Source organism: Mauremys mutica, chromosome 19 (assembly GCF_020497125.1).
Source record: "Mauremys mutica isolate MM-2020 ecotype Southern chromosome 19, ASM2049712v1, whole genome shotgun sequence".
Taxonomy (NCBI): Eukaryota; Metazoa; Chordata; order Testudines; family Geoemydidae; genus Mauremys; species Mauremys mutica.
The window spans coordinates 9,477,147-9,497,530 of NC_059090.1; the positions used below are offsets into that span (position 1 = coordinate 9,477,147).

At 39.5% G+C, this 20,384-nt stretch overlaps 1 protein-coding gene across 5 annotated transcripts in view; it reads left to right on the forward strand.

The window, feature by feature from the left end:
• Nucleotides 1-20,384, forward strand: part of RABEP1 (rabaptin, RAB GTPase binding effector protein 1) — a 78,531-nt gene that overhangs the window by 53,111 nt on the left and 5,036 nt on the right. For 4 of the 5 annotated variants that reach the window (XM_044993338.1, XM_044993334.1, XM_044993337.1 and 1 more), the window contains 9 exons: nucleotides 606-1,073; nucleotides 3,749-3,853; nucleotides 4,683-4,799; nucleotides 7,563-7,661; nucleotides 10,694-10,834; nucleotides 11,396-11,585; nucleotides 14,860-14,915; nucleotides 15,861-15,959; nucleotides 16,683-16,799. In XM_044993338.1, the coding sequence (XP_044849273.1) occupies nucleotides 606-1,073; nucleotides 3,749-3,853; nucleotides 4,683-4,799; nucleotides 7,563-7,661; nucleotides 10,694-10,834; nucleotides 11,396-11,585; nucleotides 14,860-14,915; nucleotides 15,861-15,959; nucleotides 16,683-16,799 (1,392 nt within the window). Of the gene's footprint in view, nucleotides 1-605; nucleotides 1,074-3,748; nucleotides 3,854-4,682; nucleotides 4,800-7,562; nucleotides 7,662-10,693; nucleotides 10,835-11,395; nucleotides 11,586-14,859; nucleotides 14,916-15,860; nucleotides 15,960-16,682; nucleotides 16,800-17,287; nucleotides 18,049-20,384 lie in introns of those variants that run through there. The other variant, XM_044993335.1, reaches the window with a different exon arrangement.

Consider the following 20,384-nt stretch of genomic DNA (forward strand, 5'->3'; position numbering starts at 1 on the left):
CAATTTAGATAGTATGCTTTATACTGAACCCTGAATACTACCAAAAGTCAGACTTTTACAGACTGTTAGAAGGAACAGGTTCCTCCATTTAGACAGTCCATTTTTTTACAAGCAAAGGTCAAAAAACATACACCTGTTATTATACAGTTGACTTTAGTTGATAATCATTTCACAATAATTGTTTTAAATGTTAGTGATGTTGATACCAAGCCCAGTTTTGCTCTAGAAAAGGAGATGTTTGTGCTAGCTGGCAGTGGAATTTTGCTTTCACTAATAAGCAGAATTTTGTAAATAATCAATATGGTAGTATGTTGTGTAGCTTGTTCTTCACTGCTAAGTGAGCTGGCAGAGAGGTGCACTTCCTAGGGAAGTGGAGCTATGTTAGCAGAACATTGTTGGGAAAACTCTGTAGCTACGTATACCATTTTGGTTCTGAATCTTTAGTCTTCACTCTTAATTTCAGCTGTCACAAATGTTCTCACCAAAGCTAATTTAAATCAGTAGCTATTATGTCGGATGTTTGGCACCCAGTATTTGATTTGTTTTGCTGTTACTTCCAGTGCAAAGACAGGAATTTGGCTTACCTTCTCTTTTTTCAATTTCAGGTACATTTAAATAGTGCTCATGGATCAGTCCATTCATTAGACACAGACTTGTTGTTATCTTCTGGTGAATCTTTCAATAAATCAGACAATGATCTGTTTAAAGATGGACTTCGGAGAGCACAGTCTACAGACAGCCTGGGAACATCGGGATCTTTACAGTCCAAAACTTTAGGATACAACCACAAAGCAAAATCTGCTGGGAATCTGGATGAATCTGATTTTGGACCACTAGTTGGAGCAGATTCAGTGTCTGAGAACTTTGATACTGCCTCCCTTGGGTCTCTGCAAATGCCAAGTGGATTCATGTTAACCAAAGATCAGGAAAAAGCAATCAAAGCAATGACACCAGAGCAAGAAGAAACTGCTTCCCTTCTCTCCAGCGTTACACAGGTTGTAGAGAGTGCTTATGTGTCTCCTAGTGGTTACCGCTTAGTTAGTGAGACAGAATGGAATCTGCTTCAGAAGGAGGTAAGTAGCCTGTCTTTTGTCTTCCCTCCTTAGTATAGCTTCTGTGTTCAGTGCTTCTGAATTGCTCTGGAGCAGTAGTAATTCAGCAGCTACAAAGGAACTGGAGAAGGAAATTGACTAGCTTCATGTAATCCTGGTTAGTTTCTATTTGAAGATAGTTCTGTGCATCAAGCCTGCTTGATGTAGATGGAGACTCCCCTGAGTAGGAACAGTCAGAGTCCACTTCCTTTTCATGAAACCCTGAAGTGTATTACACTTGGAATTGCTGCAGAGGGGATCTGATTTAGGAATCTGACTGTTGCTTCAAAGGTGGTTTTGACCCTGCAGTAAGGAAAAAGATATAGAGAAAAGATGAGAAATGAAAAGGAGAGAAGAAAATATAAAGCAACTGTGAGATGTGGGAGAGGGGAGAGCCAAATGTGGTGCAGGACAGGATGAAGAAGTCTAACAGGAAACAGTGGTGGGCCTAACACTGATCCACTTATCCACCAAGGGTTATGCAGGAAACAAAGTTTAGAGGTGAGTGACCAAAATGGTTGTAGCCAGTTAGGCTACAATATAATCAACTTCAGACATTTTTCAGGGACTTGCTCCTGTAAGGAACAGATTTCCCTGGACCCCATGCAGCAGATTGAAATTGATACATTACAGTTCTAGTTAGTTTCACTGTGAGCTGACCAAGGCAAGTGCCACTTTGGGGAGTTCTATCTGTCAGTTCCTTTTAATAACTGTATATGGTGACAAATTGAAAGCCCAGGCTCATTCTCCTGTCGAGGAATACAGTTGTGCTCAACAGCTATGCCCACCACCTCCACAGAGACTAAATGTAAAGGAAGGGGGGGCTAAGAAGAAACTCTAAAATGGAGGAAATGGGAGAGAATAAAGTGGAAGAAAGGAAGGTAAAAATGCAAGTACAAAAAGGGGAGAAGAAAAGGCAAGATCGAAGCAAACACAGGAGGAAGGATTGCCAGAAGTGAAGAGATGAATGCTGAAAGGAGGATAAGAAGAAAGAAACAGGGCAGATGCAGTAGTGATTGTTACACTGGCGATCCTGGTATCGCCCTGTGAGAATTACTGGGACACTAGAAATCAGAAGGGCTATTCATAACATGCTTAAGAGAACCTCTCTACACAGACAATAAAGCAATTTATCTTTTTGTTTAACACCTAATCTGTGGTGTAGAGGGAGACCCTACATTATAATGATTTCATGGGTGAATCCAGTCCTCTATAGCCTTCTGAACATAGTCTTGCTCCCTTGGCATTTGGATGATATTTTACTCCAGCCCTTTCTTGGAATTCCGAGAGAAATACGGTTTCCACTTAATTCTGGAGGCAGGAATATAGTCCACACTTCAGGCAGCTCTGGGTGGGCGGTGAGGGGAGTGAGAAATACATATGAGATTCCAATTCACAGCACTGACTTGCAGCTATTGCTTTGATAAAACACTAGTCTGAATCCCTAATAAAACCATTAAAATATAAAAATGGCAACATAGGTCCATCTAGTTGAGTATCCTAGCTGACACTGGGCAGTAACAGGAGCAGCAGAGGAAAGTGACAGAAACCCCCCTAATTAAAGCTGGTTGGTTGTCATAGCAAAAAGCGGGGAAAGTTATGGGGAGCTTGGGGGGGGAAGGAAATCACAAATCTACAAGAAAAATGACAAAAGTCTTGTATTCTTTTGGAAAAAATATTTATTTTGCAATTTTTTTAAGCCATTCAGAAAATAGGACATTTTTCCATATTTCACTTTGCTGGACATATATAGAGCCAAGCCTATTAAAAAACATGATGGAGCCTTGACTCAGTGTTTTGCCGAGAGTTACAACGACCACATGTGGAATCTTGGCCCCAATGAAGTCAATGGCAACACTCCCATGAACTTCTTCAGTGTCAGGATGTTGTCTTGCTATGAAAGCACCCTAAAAATCATGGGGCCAGATCCTCACCTGGCGTAAACTGGTGTAGCTCCAACAAGGGTGCTATGCTAATTTACACCAGCTGGGAATCTTGCCTGTATTATTTTTTATGAAAACCTTGGAATTATGGAATCTGTTCATAGGGGAAGTTTCTTCCTGACCACAGGCTTATGCCCAGAAGGATAAGTGTTTATACTTCTTACAATTTCTGTAAAATATAAAAAAAAAATGGATATTCTTATCCATGTAAAAATTTAATTTTTTTAATCCTGCTAAGCTTTTGGCCTCAGTGCTACCTGGTGGAAGTGTGTTTCACAGGTTAACTATGCAAGTGTTTTTTACTTGTCTCTTGTTTTTATTGACTACCCCTGATGTTATGTAAGAGTAAATCAGTGTTCCTATTTCATTCTCTACCATTCTTTATCAAGTATATCTCTTTCACATCCCCTCTTATTAGTCTCCTCTCTAAGCTTTAACAGTCCCAGTCTTTGTGATCTCCATGTCGAAGTCTTTCCATCTCTGACCATTTAGATCACTTGTCTTTGGTTCCCTTCTGTTTATATTGCTCTTTGGGTATAAAATAATTTAATCCTGCTGCTACGTGACTTCTGCTACTGTCTCTCTTCCAGAAATTTTCCACACCCATAGCTCTTACCTGCAGCAACATATGATTGCACAACATGAGTGAGTCTATATAAACTCGGACATTCTTTTTAAAGTCTTTATGGCAAGTAATAACTTTGTGTCCTCCAGGTGCAGAATGCAGGAAACAAGCTGGGAAGACGCTGTGATATGTGTTCAAATTATGAGAAGCAGTTACAGGGAATCCAGATTCAGGAGGCTGAGACAAGAGATCAGGTGAGGGTTTTTTTCCTGGGCTGTACAGAGATATTACAGGTATAGAAATGGCCAAGAATGTAGCTGTTAACTATCTGCCATTTTATCTTATTTACTTTATTTTCAGGGATTTTAGTTAAGCTACTTCAAATTCTGGGAAGCTCATGCCAATTTAGTGCTGTAATCCAATTTGCTGCAATTTGTGTATGAAATCATGCACGCTTACATATGCATACCACTTAGATATTTGCCAACTAGTATGCCACATTACTTAGTACTACGTTGTCATGCAATGAAAGACCCTGTGTTCTTCCAAAAAGTAAAAATGCATTATGCAGTCATCCTGAATGAAATATCCTTGTAATGATTTTTTGGACTGAACTGAATAATTCTTTAAGTGCTTTTCACTTTATAAATTCTATTGTATTTACTGACGCCATGAGAATTGCTGCAGCAAAGGCAAAAGTAGATGATACGTAATTTTTGTGCCAACAGCATAAAATAATTCTAAAGCATCTATAATGAGTCCCCCCTGTCTGTGCACTGAAGAATTTAAGACTTCAAACCTTCCCTCTGACTTCATTCTGGGTCTGAATGAAACCCTTTAATGATTCTGAAGACTGGATCTTTTTCTTGTCTTGAGTAGTAGAGATCCACTGGAATATAGCTTTCTGTATTTCATTATGGATCTAATCAATAAGGCATGCTGTTTTGCAGAAAAACAGCAAAAGGAACTCTTATGACTCTCAATTCTAAATTCAGAATGCTTTTACATTACATTTATGTTTTGGGGAAACAGATTTGCCCTTTAAAGAAAGGTTGCTTCCAATCTTTTGGTCTAACCATGTAGGTGAAAAAGCTGCAGGTGATGCTAAGGCAGGCTAATGACCAGCTGGAAAAAACAATGAAAGATAAACAGGAGCTGGAAGATTACATGAAGCAAAGCAGTGAAGACTCCGCCACACAGGTAAAAAAAAAAAAAAAAAAAAAAAAAAACTTCACTGTAGCAAAGAAGTGGATTCTTCAAAAGGAATGTTTTTGTATTCCATTTCTTAATTTTCAAATAGTTGTCTTAATTGTGAGGATCTGTGCAGACTCCCTACTCTAGGAGCTACTCAAAATGTCCAGGATTGCTTGTACTACAGAATACAGATACCTTGTCAGGATGATCTTATACAAGCATCTGGCATATATCTGTATCTCCTCTGTTGCCCATATTAGATTTAATGTTACTTCTGTTGAGTTCACTTAGTTATCGCTGACTTCTTTCTGTCACCCCCTCTTGTTCTTGAAGCATTTTGTTAGTCCTTCTAAAGCCATGTTAATTCAACTTTCAGGTTATATTCCACAAACTGGATGCCAAAAAGTCAGCTGTCACTTTAAGTTTACTTGCAAAATGAACTTGTTTTGTTATCAGATTTTAGACCATAAAATATAGATTTCTTCTTTCAGCAAAGACTTTTTAATACATCAATAAGATGAATCTGTTACAAGCTTATCAAATATTCTATTCAAGAGGGGGCTTGAGAGCCATTCCACTAGGGATGTGGCTGCTTCTTTGACGTAAGCTGTGTGTGTGTATATATATATATATATACACACACACACACACACACATATATGTGTGTGTGTGTGTGTATATATATATATATATATATATATATATATATATAGGCAGAGACCTAGAATTCCCTTTGTACCTCTAATAAGTAGTACTTTCTAGACTCTGGAGCACTGTGGGGAACAGGTGACCTAGCATTGGTCGCTTGCAAAAATTTATTTTAGATGAGATCCTTGACCCAATGAGAAGCATGTAAGTCTCTTAAAAGTAGGGAGTCATTGTAGAAGATCCAAAAAATAAGAATGTACGGTTCTGTGCACCTAGTCTTTTCTAAATCTCTTTTGTGGATATACACTTCCAGCTAGATTCACAGAGAAGCTTGGGCGTGGTGACACTGGGCATTGCCACATCTAACTTATAGGCGCCTAGAAAGTCAATGTGATTCGCAAAGCCTGAGTTCAGCGCCTGAGCTCCCTACATAATGAGTGGGGGGAGATGGATACCTCAGAATGGGATTCACAAAAGCCAGCATGCTAGATAGCTCCTCTCCTAAGCTAGCCAATGGGACGTGCCAAGCCAAGGGATGTCTGCTAAGACCCACCCCTCTCTTGGAGATAAGCACTTAAGTTTGAGGTAGAGGGGGATGCCTCCCTCTGTTTGGGATTCTCAGCTGCAAACCCTCTCTTAGCATTAGATGCCTATGCCAATTTTGCACAGAGGAGTACCCACGTGAGTACCCTAACCACCGGGCTAAAAGCTATGAGGGAGATTTTTCCCACCTCTTGGAAATTTTGTGTAAGCTTATCTGTGGGGCTTGATCCAGTAGGCAAGCTCTGAGCAGGCTTACTCTATTGGGCCCCACAGGTGAGTTGGGCAGAGGAACACCTGTCGTCCCCTAGTTTGTGCATCGCACTGGGCTTTGGTGTCCAGATGACTCAGAGACAGAAACATAGGCAAAAATGGAGGTGCTGAGTGAGTTTAAGCACCAACAAGGCTCAGAGGCAGCTGAGCAAGAGTTTTGTGAATCCCAGTGAGGCCTGAGTCTGGGTTTTAGGAGTGTAAATCCGTTTGTGAATCTAGCCCATCATACCAATTAACCTTATCAGCACTTGATAGGTAGCTAATGCAATCGAGAAGGAGACACCCATTTAATGCTTATCTGTTTGGACAGGGAATGACTGCAGTTGAATACACACCAGTCTCTTCTGAGTCTTACCATGAGAACCTGAATTGGGAAGTTTCCAATCTGAAATTCCACGTTTATTATTTTTGCTCTATTTGTATAGCCCCTAGCACAATCGGGACTTGGTCTCTGATGGACACTTAGGTGCTATCACAATACAAATAGTAATAGTAGTAAATAGTAAATAAGTCTGGTATTTATAGACTTTTTAACTTTTTTTTTCCTGTGCCTATAATGTACAGTACTGTAAACTCAGGGCCACAAACCAGTTGATTTATGTGGTACAATAATGGAGAAACAAAGTGTGCATAATTTTGGGTGCTACTTACCTGGAACCAATCGGATTTTTTTGTTTTTTATCCTACTAATAAAATGACAACCAGTAGACAAAGTCTTCTGGGCATGGAATTAAATTTAGATAATTTGTACTCTGGCTTTCAGTACAGTTCACTCTATGTTTAAGGGAATATCAAATCTAAATAATGAGCACTTTTTCTTTACAAGCCATGGAATAAGATTTTTTTTTATAGTCAGAATTCTGAATCTCTTGTTTTATATTTCAAAAAGTACTGTATTTCCACTGAAAACATTTAAAAAAAATAAAGCATTATCTTTCTAACCTGGAAAAATAGATCTGTTTTTTTTTCTCCCTTAATTTGCTCTGAAGTTTCTACATTTGGGTATGATCAGAATTAACTACTATTTCGTTGTTAGTTTTCAGTAGAATTAATGTACTGTTTGCAAAAAAAAAAAAAAAAAAACAAAAACACATCCTAATTCTGTCTGTATGAGTTAGAGTTAGACTTTCAAATAACGAGCTTGAGATCCACGAGCCAATAAAACAAAACCTGGTCTGAATGAATATAAAGCTGTAATATCTGAAATACATGTGAGGGGAATGAATAAATATTCAATACTCTCTCAAAACCTGCTTAATTTGTTTCAGACACTTAACTATATCTTTCTTTGTTTTTGTTTTTTGGAAGATATCTTCACTTATTGTTAGATCTCAGGAGTCTGAGACCTTACTCAGTGAATTACAGCAGGCATTTTCCCAAGCAAAGAGAAGTGTTCAGGAGCAAATGGTAAAGAAACTTCACTTTTAAATACCTTTTCAATAATATTGTATGCTCAGTATTACTGATACACTATTTTTAAACATATAAATGAAAATTAATGGGTGTGTGTGTGTGTTTATCTTGCTGTCTAACCATGTCAGCTGGGAGAAGACAGCCCTGCATTTAGCATAAGGATATTTATGAATCCTGTAGTGCTGAACCTGAAGCAGTTTGTAATGTCACGGTCTGCACACTTCTCTCACCAAGGTCTCTTCCATACTTGCACAGACTGTCCCCTCACTGACACTAGTCTTCACCACCATTGCAGAAATCTGCTGTGGTTGAAGCTCTTCTGGGAGAAGTTCTGGCTCAGGACTCTCTGGTCTCTCATTCTCCCCTGCACAGGAAAGCCCAGGAATTTAGGTTTCTGATGTGGTGGAGCCAGGGGCCGCCTCCTCATCCCTCTTTTGGCTGATGAATGGATCTTGCTCCCTGTTGCTCTCAGCACTTGTAAGGAGGAAAGACCCACAACCCTGCAGCGGCATGATGAAGCTTCTTTTCCAGAAAGAGACCAAGTTTGGTCTTTAAATATAGCCGCCTTATCTGTGTCTCATACCTTTTGGTGTGTGTACATATATGTTTAAAAAAAATTGAAGTTGCAAAGTCAAGCGCTCAGAGGTTAGGAAATGCCAGAATTCAGGTTGCATGTGCAACCTTAATTTGGCCCCCTTATGTATCTGCATTACAATAGTCTCTAATTACATGAGCTCATACTACTTTTTCCACAGGACCCCAGCTTCCTTCAGTGCACAGAATGGATGGTGCTCATTTAATAAGCAGCTGTTTAATATTTTGTGCACTCTTTGTTGTTCTGTGGGTGGTACCCGGCCTTATGTACTGCACACTATTCACACCCTGCCACTCTGAAGGTAAAAATAATAATTTCCTCCTGGGCTCTTCTATGATGCTAATCACTCATAGGAGCCGAGTGCTTCACGGATATTAATGAATTTATTTTCACAACACTCCTGATGAAGGGGTATTAGCCCAATTTTACAGATGGGAAATTGTGACACAGAGATTAAGATCCAAAAATTCCACCAACTTTCAGTGCCCAATTTGAGATGCCTAAGGCCCTGGTTTTTTTTCCTTCAGAGCATAGCATTATATGACATTTTATATGTTTGAGCAAGCTGCTGTAACATCACAGTTGCAGCTGTGAGTGCTCATCACTTGTGCAGATCAGACTCTAGGGTCTCAAGTCAGGCACCAAGAAATTGAAGAACACATTCGTGCCCACCTGTGAAAACTTTGGCATAAGAGATGTGCGTGGCTCACATAGGAAGTCTGTGACAGAGGCAGGGATAGACCCAAATTCCACAGGGCATCATTCAGCTGCCTTAATCATGAGACCATCCTCTCTCTTCATGCAGTCCCCTGCCTCAATCATAGACTCATAGACTTTAAGGTCAGAAGGGACCATTATGATCATCTAGTCTGACCTCTTGCACAATGCAGGCCACAGAATCTCACCCATCCACTCCTGTAGCAAACCCTTAGCCTATGTCTGAGTTATTGAAGTCCTCAAGTCGTGGTTTGAAGACCTCAAGCTGCAGAGAATCCTCCAGCAAGTGACCCGTGCCCCATGCTGCAGAGGAAGGCGAAAAACCTCCAGAGCCTCTGCCAATCTGCCCTGGAGGAAAATTCCTTCCCGACCCCAAATATGGCGATCAGTTAAACCCTGAGCATGTGGGCAAGACTCACTAGCCAGCACCCAGGAAAGAATTCTCTGTAGTAACTCAGATCCCATCCCATCTAACATCCCATCACAGACCACTGGACATACTTACCTGCTGATCATCAAATATCAATTGCCAAATGAATTGCCAAAATTAGGCTATCCCATCATGCCATCCCCTCCATAAACTTATCAAGCTTAGTCTTAAAGCCAGATATGTCTTTTGCCCCCACTACTCCCCTTGGAAGGCTGTTCCAGAACTTCACTCCTCTGATGGTTAGAAACCTTCGTCTAATTTCAAGTCTAAACTTCCTAGTGTCCAGTTTATATCCATTTGTTCTTGTGTCCACATTGGTACAAAGCTTAAATAATTCCTCTCTCTCCCTAATATTTATCCGTCTGATATATTTATAAAGAGCAATCATATCCCCCCCTCAGCCTTCTTTTGGTTAGGCTAAACAAGCCAAGCTCTTTTGAGTCTCCTTTCATAAGACAGGTTTTCCATTCCTCGGATCATCCTAGTAGCCCTTCTCTGTACCTGTTCCAGTTTGAATTCATCCTACCCAGCTTCCTCAGCAAATGAAACAGAGGTCTTCCAGATGAGTCTCCTTTGCTAACAACCCTGATTTATCTCCAGAGCAATGAATGAGACGGGGGTCCTGTAAGAAAAACATTGTATTATCATGTAACTAGATGGTATCATAATTTGGCTCACTTGTGCATATGCACTGAGGTTGCACAGGCAACCGAAATTCTAACATTTCCTACCTTTTGAGTGCTTGGCTTTGCAACTTGATTGTTCTTCTAATATATAACTTCCTATTTTTTAAAAAAGCAAATGAAATAATAATTTCCATCACGTGGCTTCATAGCGACGCAACATATTCAAAGACGGAACTTGGTCTCGGTTATTTATACAATTAATTAGGTAGACAGAAAAAAAATAAACACAACACACGTGTGCCACACACACCACCTTGTCCACTGGCTACAAGAAAATTGGAAGATACATAAAGGGGCTGTATGTATGGCCTGCTCTTTTACTTCTGACTGACTGCAGTAAAACTGTTACCAATTGCCTACATAAAAGATAAACTAAATTAAATGTAAGTGTTAATCTTTGTGGGTGTTTTGGTTTTATTTTTTACTAGTACTGGAATAACCAAGGCTAACCAGGGGGAGTTGGTCCATACTGCCATCCTCCTTCACAGACACTATACATTTTGCCGTGGGTTCCACTAGCTTTGGAAGCACTGTGACAAATTGGCTCTGAATAGACCTGAGCATAACTATAATTTTGCATTTTCTCCTTATATTGGAGGCTGTCCTGATGCAGTCAAGGGAGCAGGTCTCAGAAGAGTTGGTGAGACTACAAAAAGATAATGAAAGCCTTCAGGGAAAGCATAGCTTGCATGTGTCTTTACAGCAAGCTGAAGATTTCAATCTGCCAGAATCCATGGAGGTAAAATTTTGAAATGATTGATTAGAATATTTAAATGAACAAAATGTAACAGTAGAACTAAGTGGAAGAAGTTACATACTGGTCTGGTAAAACTGCAGAAACAAACGGATTCTAAATTTAAGGTCTTGACTCTGCAAGGGATTGTGTGGGGTGGCAGAGAGGTGCACAGATTAGTTGTTTTTCATCCCAAGTGTGAGAGGTGGCTTTGTGTAGGAGCAGTGAAGGTTAAGAACTGACATAATCCTTCGTACTGAGCTATAGTAAATCTCAACACCCCTACATGTCCACTCCCTTACGCGCAAGCATAGCAGGTAAATAGTGGATTGGTGCATGAAGAGCATTAATGTGTGTGAAGAGAGAGAGATTTTGCAAGATCTTAATTTACCAGGCAAATTTTGTTGTACTTCTTTAAAACCTTTTTGGGGACAGGGCCTGAGATTCTGAGACAGAGCAAAAAAACACTGGTAATTTGACTTCCTATTGGTGATAGTATCAGTGTACATTGCTTTCTATGTATGTGAAAATGTTGTAACTGAAATTTCTTGCTAATCTTCAATTCAGGAACTCCGTGAGCTGGTATTAAAATACCGTGAGGACATCATTAGTGTACGGACTGCAGCAGATCACCTTGAAGAAAAACTGAAGGCAGAAATTTTATTCTTAAAAGAACAGATTCAAGCTGAACAGTGTCTAAAGGAAAATTTAGAAGAAACTCTACAGCTGGAAATAGAAAATTGCAAAGAAGAAATAGGTGAGAAGGGGCAAAATAATCTAGAAAGAGAAACCTGTGTTGGAAAACAGATTCTGGAGGACTTGTTTTGGGGTAACTTAAGTCAAATGTATCCACATTATCATCATCAGAAGTCCAGTGTCCCGTTTGACATGTTTGTGGAAAACGCACAAAAATAGTAGGGCAGTCGATTAATCTCAGTTAACTCACACGATTAACTCAAAAAAATAAATCACATTTTTTAAAATTAATTGCGATTCATCGCAGTTTTAATTGCACTGTTAAACAATAGAATACCAATTGAAATTTATTAAATACTTTGGGTGTTTTTCTACATTTTCAAATATATCAATTTCAGTTAAACAGAATACAGTGTACAGTGCTCACTTTATATTATTTTTATTACAATATTTGCACTATAAAAATGATAAACAGAAGAAACAGTATTTTTCAATTCACCTCATACAAGTACCATAGTGCAATGAAAGTGCAACTTACAAATGTAGATTTTTTGTTTTTGTTACATACCTGCACTCAAAAACAAAACAATGTAAAACTTTAGAGCCTACGAGTCCATTCAGTCCTACTTCTTATTCAGCCAATCGCTAAGACAACCAAGTGTGTTTACATTTACGGGAGATAAAGCTGCCGGTTTATTTACAATGTCACCTGAAATTGAGAACAGGCATTTGCATGGCACACTTGTAGCCAGCATTTCAGGTGACATTGTAAACAAGAAGCAGGCAGCATTAGCTCCTGCAAATGTAAACAAACTTGTTTGTCTGAGTGACTGGCTGAGCAAGAAGTAGGACTGAGTGGACTTGGAGGCTCTAAAGTTTTACATTTTTATTTTTGAATGCAGTTATTTTTTGTACATAATTCTACATTTATAAGTTCAACTTTCATGATAAAGAGATTGTATTACAGTACTTGTATGAGGTGAATTGAAAAATACTATTTTTGTTTTTTACAGTACAAATGTTTGTAATAAAAAATAAATATAATGTGAGCACTATGCACTTCATATTCTGTGCTGTAATTGAAATCAATATATTTTAAAATGTAGAAAACATACAAAAACACAAATGGTATTCTATTATAGTTTTAACAGTGCGATTAATCGAGCGATTAATCACAATTATTTTTTTTTACTCGCTTAACAGCCCTAAAAAATAGCTTTTATTTATAACAGTTGTGACAGTCAGACTGCATTTGACAAATTGTGCATCTGAATATAATCCTAAATCCTCAAGAAGATGCAGTTTCTGTGGTGAAATATGGCTAAATATGCCTTTTGATATAGCATGTAACTCAATATTAAAAGTGGAAGTGTAAATGAAAAAAGGAGATAAAATGGAATTGTTACCAAGTTTTAAGGGTAAGATTACTGTTTGCTGTCTAATTTTGTGCTGTTTTTTTGACTGATATCTTTGTTGACTTTGATATCACAGACAGATATCAGTAACAATTCCTCAGCCTGTGCTTATGCAGGAGGTCAGACTATAATGTCAGAAGGAACCATTGTGATATCTGTAAATGTGAATCTAAGGCAGACATGAGAGATGTATTGGAATAGTTCACCGTGAGGTTTTTTTGATGGGGAATACTACTAGTGGGGCTTGGTTTTAGTGGGAGATGCTTGTTCTATCTCATTATTGCTGAAACCTAGCCTCTTTTACTTAACTCTCAGAAAACAGAGCATCAGCCCTCTGCTAGAGGGGAAGCAGAATCTTGCAGCTAGATGAGTAAAAATGAGGAGGAGATGATGATGATGAAAAGAATAAAAGAGTTATGTTTAAGTGAATCAGTGCATTTTAAAAATGTTATTAGGGTGCAGGTAACTTACAGAAATAAACCCAAAACACAGAAGAGAGAAGTAATTGTTTATATTGATATAGCATCCAAAGTGTGTTCATGCAGGTCCCCTTGCTGGAGCCTTTTTGGTGTAAGTCGAAATGTAGGTACAGGGAAAAGGGTGCAACACAACATTTTTGTTTAGCGTGAGATTAGTTTTGCCTTCCCTGCTGTTAGAGAGGAGGTTAAAAGCTTCCCTAAGGCGTAGCTCTTAAAATGAAATGGTTTCTTTCTCCTCAAATGTTTAAAAAGTAAAGGGGATCAAAGGACAGTTCTGTACCATACTAAAATTCAACTAAGACAATAGGCACCTGAGTAACCAGATGGGAAGTGATATATGCTACTCCAGGAGAGCAGGAAGTAACTTGGGCTTCTTGGAGACACTTAGCCCAGTTTTTAGGGCCTGTTGCCTTTTTCTAAGTGTTCTTCAAGTGGGCATGACTTTCCTTTTTTTTTCTTTTTTTTTATGTTGCAATTCAGTTTCCCTCCTTAATCCATAGCTCTTGCGGGGTCAAGATTCCTTTCTATCAACTAAAATTTAGCATTTGTTCTTAATCTCAGAAATCCTTCTCCTGGTGCTAACATGATAAAAATAATGAACTGTGTTTGATGCCCATTAGAGATGCATGTAACCTGCACTGACTGTTACATCAGGTACATATTTAAGTCCCTCTCTTGACCCATTGTCACAGTCAGTGTAACTCACACTTACAGTTCTGTCCAGGACTCTGCATTATTAACATGTTTACTTATTTCAAGGCTCTAGTCAGGACATTTAAAGAAAGTGTGTACAAGAGACAGCATAGCAGACCAGTGTTACAAAACAAAGCTCTAAGTCTTCAGAAAAAGCACACATTTTTGCAAATTCACAATAAGTTAACTTCATAATATTAATGGTGCCTTAATAACAGTGCTACATGCTCTGGGAGACCTAAGTTTAACCAAGGAGGGGGTGTCACTCTCCGACCCTTCTGTGTGTTCCAGACACAATAGTGATGGGTGTGGCACAAGAATATGGATAAAATAGGTTGGGCTGAGGAGAAGATGATTGCCCCTGCCTCTGTTAATACCACCCAGTGACCATAGGGCTATGTTGGCAGCCGCCTTAAAGGAGATCATTTACCTGCCAGAGGAAGATTGCCATGATCATAAGCTATTGAGAGATGAGAGTTATAAGGGGGGGGAATGGTAACTCCCAGAATGAATGAAGAGAAATCTTCAGAACTCATCCTTGGTGGGATCTGTTGGATTACACGTTAGCCTTGCAGAGAACTCTGGCTGGAGGTAAACCATTCCATATAGTGTAAAGAGCTTCAGATACATTTACCATGATACAACATTTAGATCCTTTTTTTAAATGGGTTGATGAAAGGGAGGTGTACAATCTGGCAAAGCTAGTGCCTTGATGAAGTGAAAAGTTTGTTTTTCCTCTGTTTTGCAGCTTCCATTTCTAGCCTAAAAACTGAATTGGAAAGAATAAAAGTGGAAAAGGAACGGGTAAGAGTTCAATTTGAAGATCATTTTAAGAATTTTGCAAACTTAAATGTAGAAAATTTAACCTGATAATAGGGGCAGGAAGGAGAATCCCAACAAGGTGATTCATTCCTGTTCTTCTAGAATCTCTGTGTCAATATCAACCCCTCTCATGTCAGAGAAAATAAGCTAACTTTCCTTGCTGGCTCTGCTTAGTTGTTACTAACCAAAATATGTATTTTGTAAAATGACTCTGAATGAGGACATTATCTGACAAGTCACTCGTGTCTAGGGAGATACAAGCAAGATAGTTTGGAATGATTTCCACTACATGCGTCTGACGAAGTGGGTATTCACCCACGAAAGCTTATGCTCCAATACGTCTGTTAGTCTATAAGGTGCCACAGGACTCTGTCGCTTTTTACAGATCCAGACTAACACGACTACCCCCCTGATACTTACCATGTTGTGGCCTTCATGTCACTGTGGCTGTGAAGTAATAGAGAATTTACTTCCTTCCATAAAAAGGAAGGAGTGCTTATTCTGTGTAGGAGAGTTCTCTGACCACGGTGTACATTGCCAGATTGTTGCAAGTTGAGAACTTGTATGCTTCTGGATTTTGAAGAGCAGCACTGTCATTTGAAAGGAACAAATAAATAGACGTTTGGAACTCTGAAGGACAAAATTATAACATGGGAAACAGTGCAGGTTTTTTGCAACCTTAACAGAGGCTCTCTAATGCTTAAAATTGTATATACTTTTTATACTAATCTTAATAGGTGAAATGTTATTCGCTACAGGCATTCCCTTCAGTTTCAGGAAAGAAAGGGGTGATGGCATGTTTATCTTGGGGTTTCTCTACAAAGGCAGTTACACTGATCTTTCTATGTAATGTTTTGAATGCCAGGCATCTGTGGAAAATGAAAATTTTAGAGGGTTTCAAGTAATTGATTTTCTCTGATTTCACAGTTGGAGTGCACCTTGCAGGAAAAACAGCAGCAGCTGGAGAGTCTTCAGGAAATGAAAAACACTCTTGAAGAACAGCTAAAGAAGGAGACCACTGCGAAGGTAACTGTTATGATGGTGGCTCTGTATGAAAGCAAGTTTTGAATTTGTACAGACACTTGGGTTTTGTCAAGCATAGTTTTCTGAAAGCTCACACTGCTGGTCAAAATGGGTATTGCTAACAGTAAGGATGAAACAGAAAGGGAAGAGTGGATCTCAGGAGATGCCCTGACTGTGCAAGTCTCCTTAGGGAAGTTGTTGAAAGCTCCATTCCCAGACATTTTAAAACTGGATTAACCAGTTTGGGTCCCCTGAGACTCTGAATATTTGACATTTCAGTGGTCACTGTGGGGAACAGTACTGCACTGGCAGAGGAATGAATTAATTCTGGTCTGATTTTTATACCACTTTGATCAAAACCCAGACAAAAAATACAGTAATCTACCTATGAGAGAATCATGATCCTCCATTTACTGTCTGATTTCATTGTCAGAAACTTGCAGTTCCACTTGGAGACCTGTGGAAATAAGGTGCTAGGGAAGGGCTTTTTCCTACATTAATGAATTAATCGTCACCATCCCCATACTCTTGGAAACTGGGTATTAACCCTTTTTTCCCCATATAGGGAAACTGAGGCATGGAGAGGGTAAATGGCTGGTCCAACTTCAGGCAGAAAGACTGGAATATACCCAGATCACCTGATTCCCAGAGCCATGCTTAATCAGAAGTCCATCCATGCCCCTTTTGTACATAGTTTAAGCACATCAATAACTTGTCTCTTTCCAGACTAACCTTGAGCAGCTGATGTTTGAAGAAAAGAACAAAGCTCAGCGACTGCAGACTGAATTAGATGTCAGTGAGCAAGTACAGAGAGACTTTGTAAAGCTTTCTCAAACCCTTCAGGTAAGAGATGTGCAATCAGTCGATCCCGAGTATGACGTTTGTTCATGCCCATACATATTCTGTCCCCTCTGTAGTTGGGGTGCGGTGTGACATAAAAACTGGGACCACAAACCAACGAATAGTACTGTGAGCAGTAAAGAATTATTAGTCTAAGCCAGGAATCCAACTTGTTTTAGCGCCTTGCTGGGCTCTTATTTAGCCTGGATCTGACTGCCTGCCCCGCAACTCCCTCCCAGCAGCCAGTAGGGAGTTAGTGCATTAAATGGAGTTGTACGGAACTCCATGATTCCCTAACATTGCAGAGACCACCTCAGGATGTTCCCTCAGTGTATAATTTAGTCATAGTGATTCATCATGATGTAAATATTCAAGTGCAATGTCAGGAATTTGCACTAATCACTCCTGGGCTGTGTATTTGCTGCTCTTTAAGCTATAGCACATGACAATTTTTTATCCCTATCACTGAGTCCTGTGTTTGATCCTAAAAGGAAGAAGCTATAGTTGGGCTCAAGAGATCACAAGTCAGCAGAAGGAAGAGATTTTAATACTTATGGATTTTTGGGTAATCTTTCATGCAGTGGAATATGGTTCATTTTGCATTGCAGTTTCTTATCCAGCCAGCCAGATCTCTCATCAGGGGTATACTAAGGTTCAGTCCTGTATCCTTTAACTTCTTGTATCAGCTGTTCAGTAAAGAGTCACTTAGAAATATAAATTGTAATTCACATTTCCTAGTTTAGCTAGTAAACAAAATGAAGAATCTTTGCGCGCCCAATAAAAGAATTCAGTGTGTTGCTTGCTGGAGGTGGTCCCCATGGATTGGCAGAGTGGGTTGTTAACTCTTTCTCCTACTTGTTTCTGTAGTACTACGCAGTACAAATATGAGACAATCAAGCTAACATCCTCTGTAAAACTGCTTTTTACTTGCTGTCGTCCTCTTACAAATCCACGTACTGCTTTGAAACTGCATTGGCTCAGCTTCCATAATGAAAATTTACACAGTTCTTGTCTCAAAATATTCATGTGGCTCCAAAGAGCTATGGGAAAAGGTAGTTACTGTTACTATGTCACTTGCCACTGTTTTCCTGATTCCAGCTTTGTTTGTAAGGTTAGGTTTGTCACAGGCTTCTGCCTGTGTTTCCTGTGGCTGATTATTGTATATCTAAATCAACTAGACACTAGTTGCCTGAAGTTCCTGATGCTAAGAACCATGATCTTAATGCAAAGACCTCTTGATAACAGGTAGCCCTGAATCCAAATTCCAGAGAGTAATTTGATATGCAGAAAACATATTAAATATTAAAAATGGTCAAGGCAGGGGTCTGATAGATGTCCTTATGTATTTATTTGGTGAGAGGGATAGCTCAGTGGTTTGAGCATTGGCCTGCTAAACCCAGGGTTGTGAGTTCAATCCTTGAGGGGGCCACCTGGGGATCTGGGGCAAAATCAGTACTTGGTCCTGCTAGTGAAGGCAGGGGGCTGGACTCAGTGACCTTTCAGGGTTGCTTCCAGTTCTATGAGAGAGAGAGAGAGAGAGAGATCTATCTATCTATCTATATATACACACACACACAACTTAATTATTTAATAGCTCATTAGTTACACTAGCTTGGGATCACAAGGCCTAGTCTAGAGACCAGAAAAACCTTATTCAATGAATAAACACATTTATTGATTTAATTAATAAATAGGGGTTAGTTATCCGCTTGCTTGCTTTATACTCAGTTAGAAGGCCTAGAGCTGCTGCCATAATTAACTTCCCTATTTTCACTCTACATAAGAACAGCCATACTGGGTTAGACTAAAGGTCCATCTAGCCCAGTGTCCTGTCTACTGACAGTGGCCAGTGCCAGGTGCCCCAGAGGGAATGAACAGAACAGGTAATCATCAAGCGATCCATTCCTTGTCACCCATTCCCAGCTTCTGGCAAACAGAGGTTAGGGATAGCATCCCTGCCCATCCTGGCTAATAGCCATTGATGGACCTATCCTCCATGAACTTATCTAGTTCTTTTTTTAATCCTGTTATAGTCTTGGCCTTCACAACATTCTCTGGCAAAGAGTTCCACAAGTTGACTGTGCGTTGTATAGAAAATATACTTCCTTTTGTTTGTTTAAAACCTGCTGCCTATTAATGTCATTTGGTGACCCCTAGTCCTTGTGTTACAAGGAATAAATAACACTTCCTTATTTACTTCCACCCTAGTCATGATTTTATAGACCTCTATCATATCCCCCCTTAGTTATCTTTTTTCCAAGCTGAAAAGTCCCAGTCTTCTTAATCGCTCCTTATATGGCAGCTATTCCATAGCCCTAATCATTTTTTGTTGCTCTTTTCTGAACCTTTTCCTATTCCAACATATCTTTTTTGGGATGTGGCAACCACATCTGCACACAGTATGTGGGTGTACCATGGATTTATATAGTGGCAATATGTTTTCTGTCTTCTTATCTATCCCTTTCTTAATGATGCCCAACATTTTGTTCACTTTTTTGACTGCCCACTGAGTGGATGTTTTCAGAGAATTATCCACAATGATGCCAAGATCTCTTTCTTGAGTGGTAACAGCTAATTTAGACTCCATCATTTTATATGTATAGTTGGGATTATGTTTTCCAATGTGCATTACTTTGGATTTATCAACATTGAATTTCATCTGCCATTTTGTTGCCCAGTCACACAGTTTTGAGAGATCCTTTTGTAGCTCTTCGCAGTCTGCCTGAGACTTAACTACCTTGAGTAGTTTTGTATCATCTGCAAATTTTGTCACCTCACTGTTTACCCCTTTCCCCAGATCATTTATGAATATGTTGAATAGGACTGGTCCCAGACCCCTGGGGGACACCACCATTTACCTCTCTCCATTCTGAAAACTTGTCCATTTAGTCCTACCCTTTTTTCCCTATCTTTTAACCAGTTACCAGTCTGTGAGAGGACCTTCCCTCTTCTCCTGTGACAGCTTACTTTGCGCTTAAGAGCCTTTGGTGAGGGACCTTGTCAAAGGCTTTCTGAAAATCTAAATACACTGTATCCACTGGATTCCCCTTGTCCATATGCTTGATGACCCCCAAAGAATTCTAGTAGATTGGTGAGGCGTGATTTCTCTTTACAAAAACCACTCTTTTGAAAAAAGAACAGGAGTACTTGTGGCACCTTAGACTAACACATTTATTTGAGCATAAGCTTTCGTGGGCTACAGCCCACTTCTTCAGATGCATAGAATGGAACATATAGTAAGGAGATATATACATACACACTCTTTTGAAAAACAGTCAAATTCAGATGTGTTAAGGTGGCTTAAGTTACATGTTAGCAAGCTGGAGTTAAAGTGTCTGAGGCCACATCTACACTATGGGCACTATTGCAGTATAGCTGTGGTGCCATAACTAAACTGGCATAACATCATAGCATAGACTCAGAGTACAGCAGCAGAAGGGATTTTTCCATTGCTGTAGGAATTCCTCCTCCCCAAGCAACAGTAGCTAGGTCAGTGGACACATTCTTCCATGGATGTAGCTGCATGTACACTGGGGGTTAGGTCAGTATAGCTGAGGCACTCGGGGCTGTGGATTTTTCACACTCCTG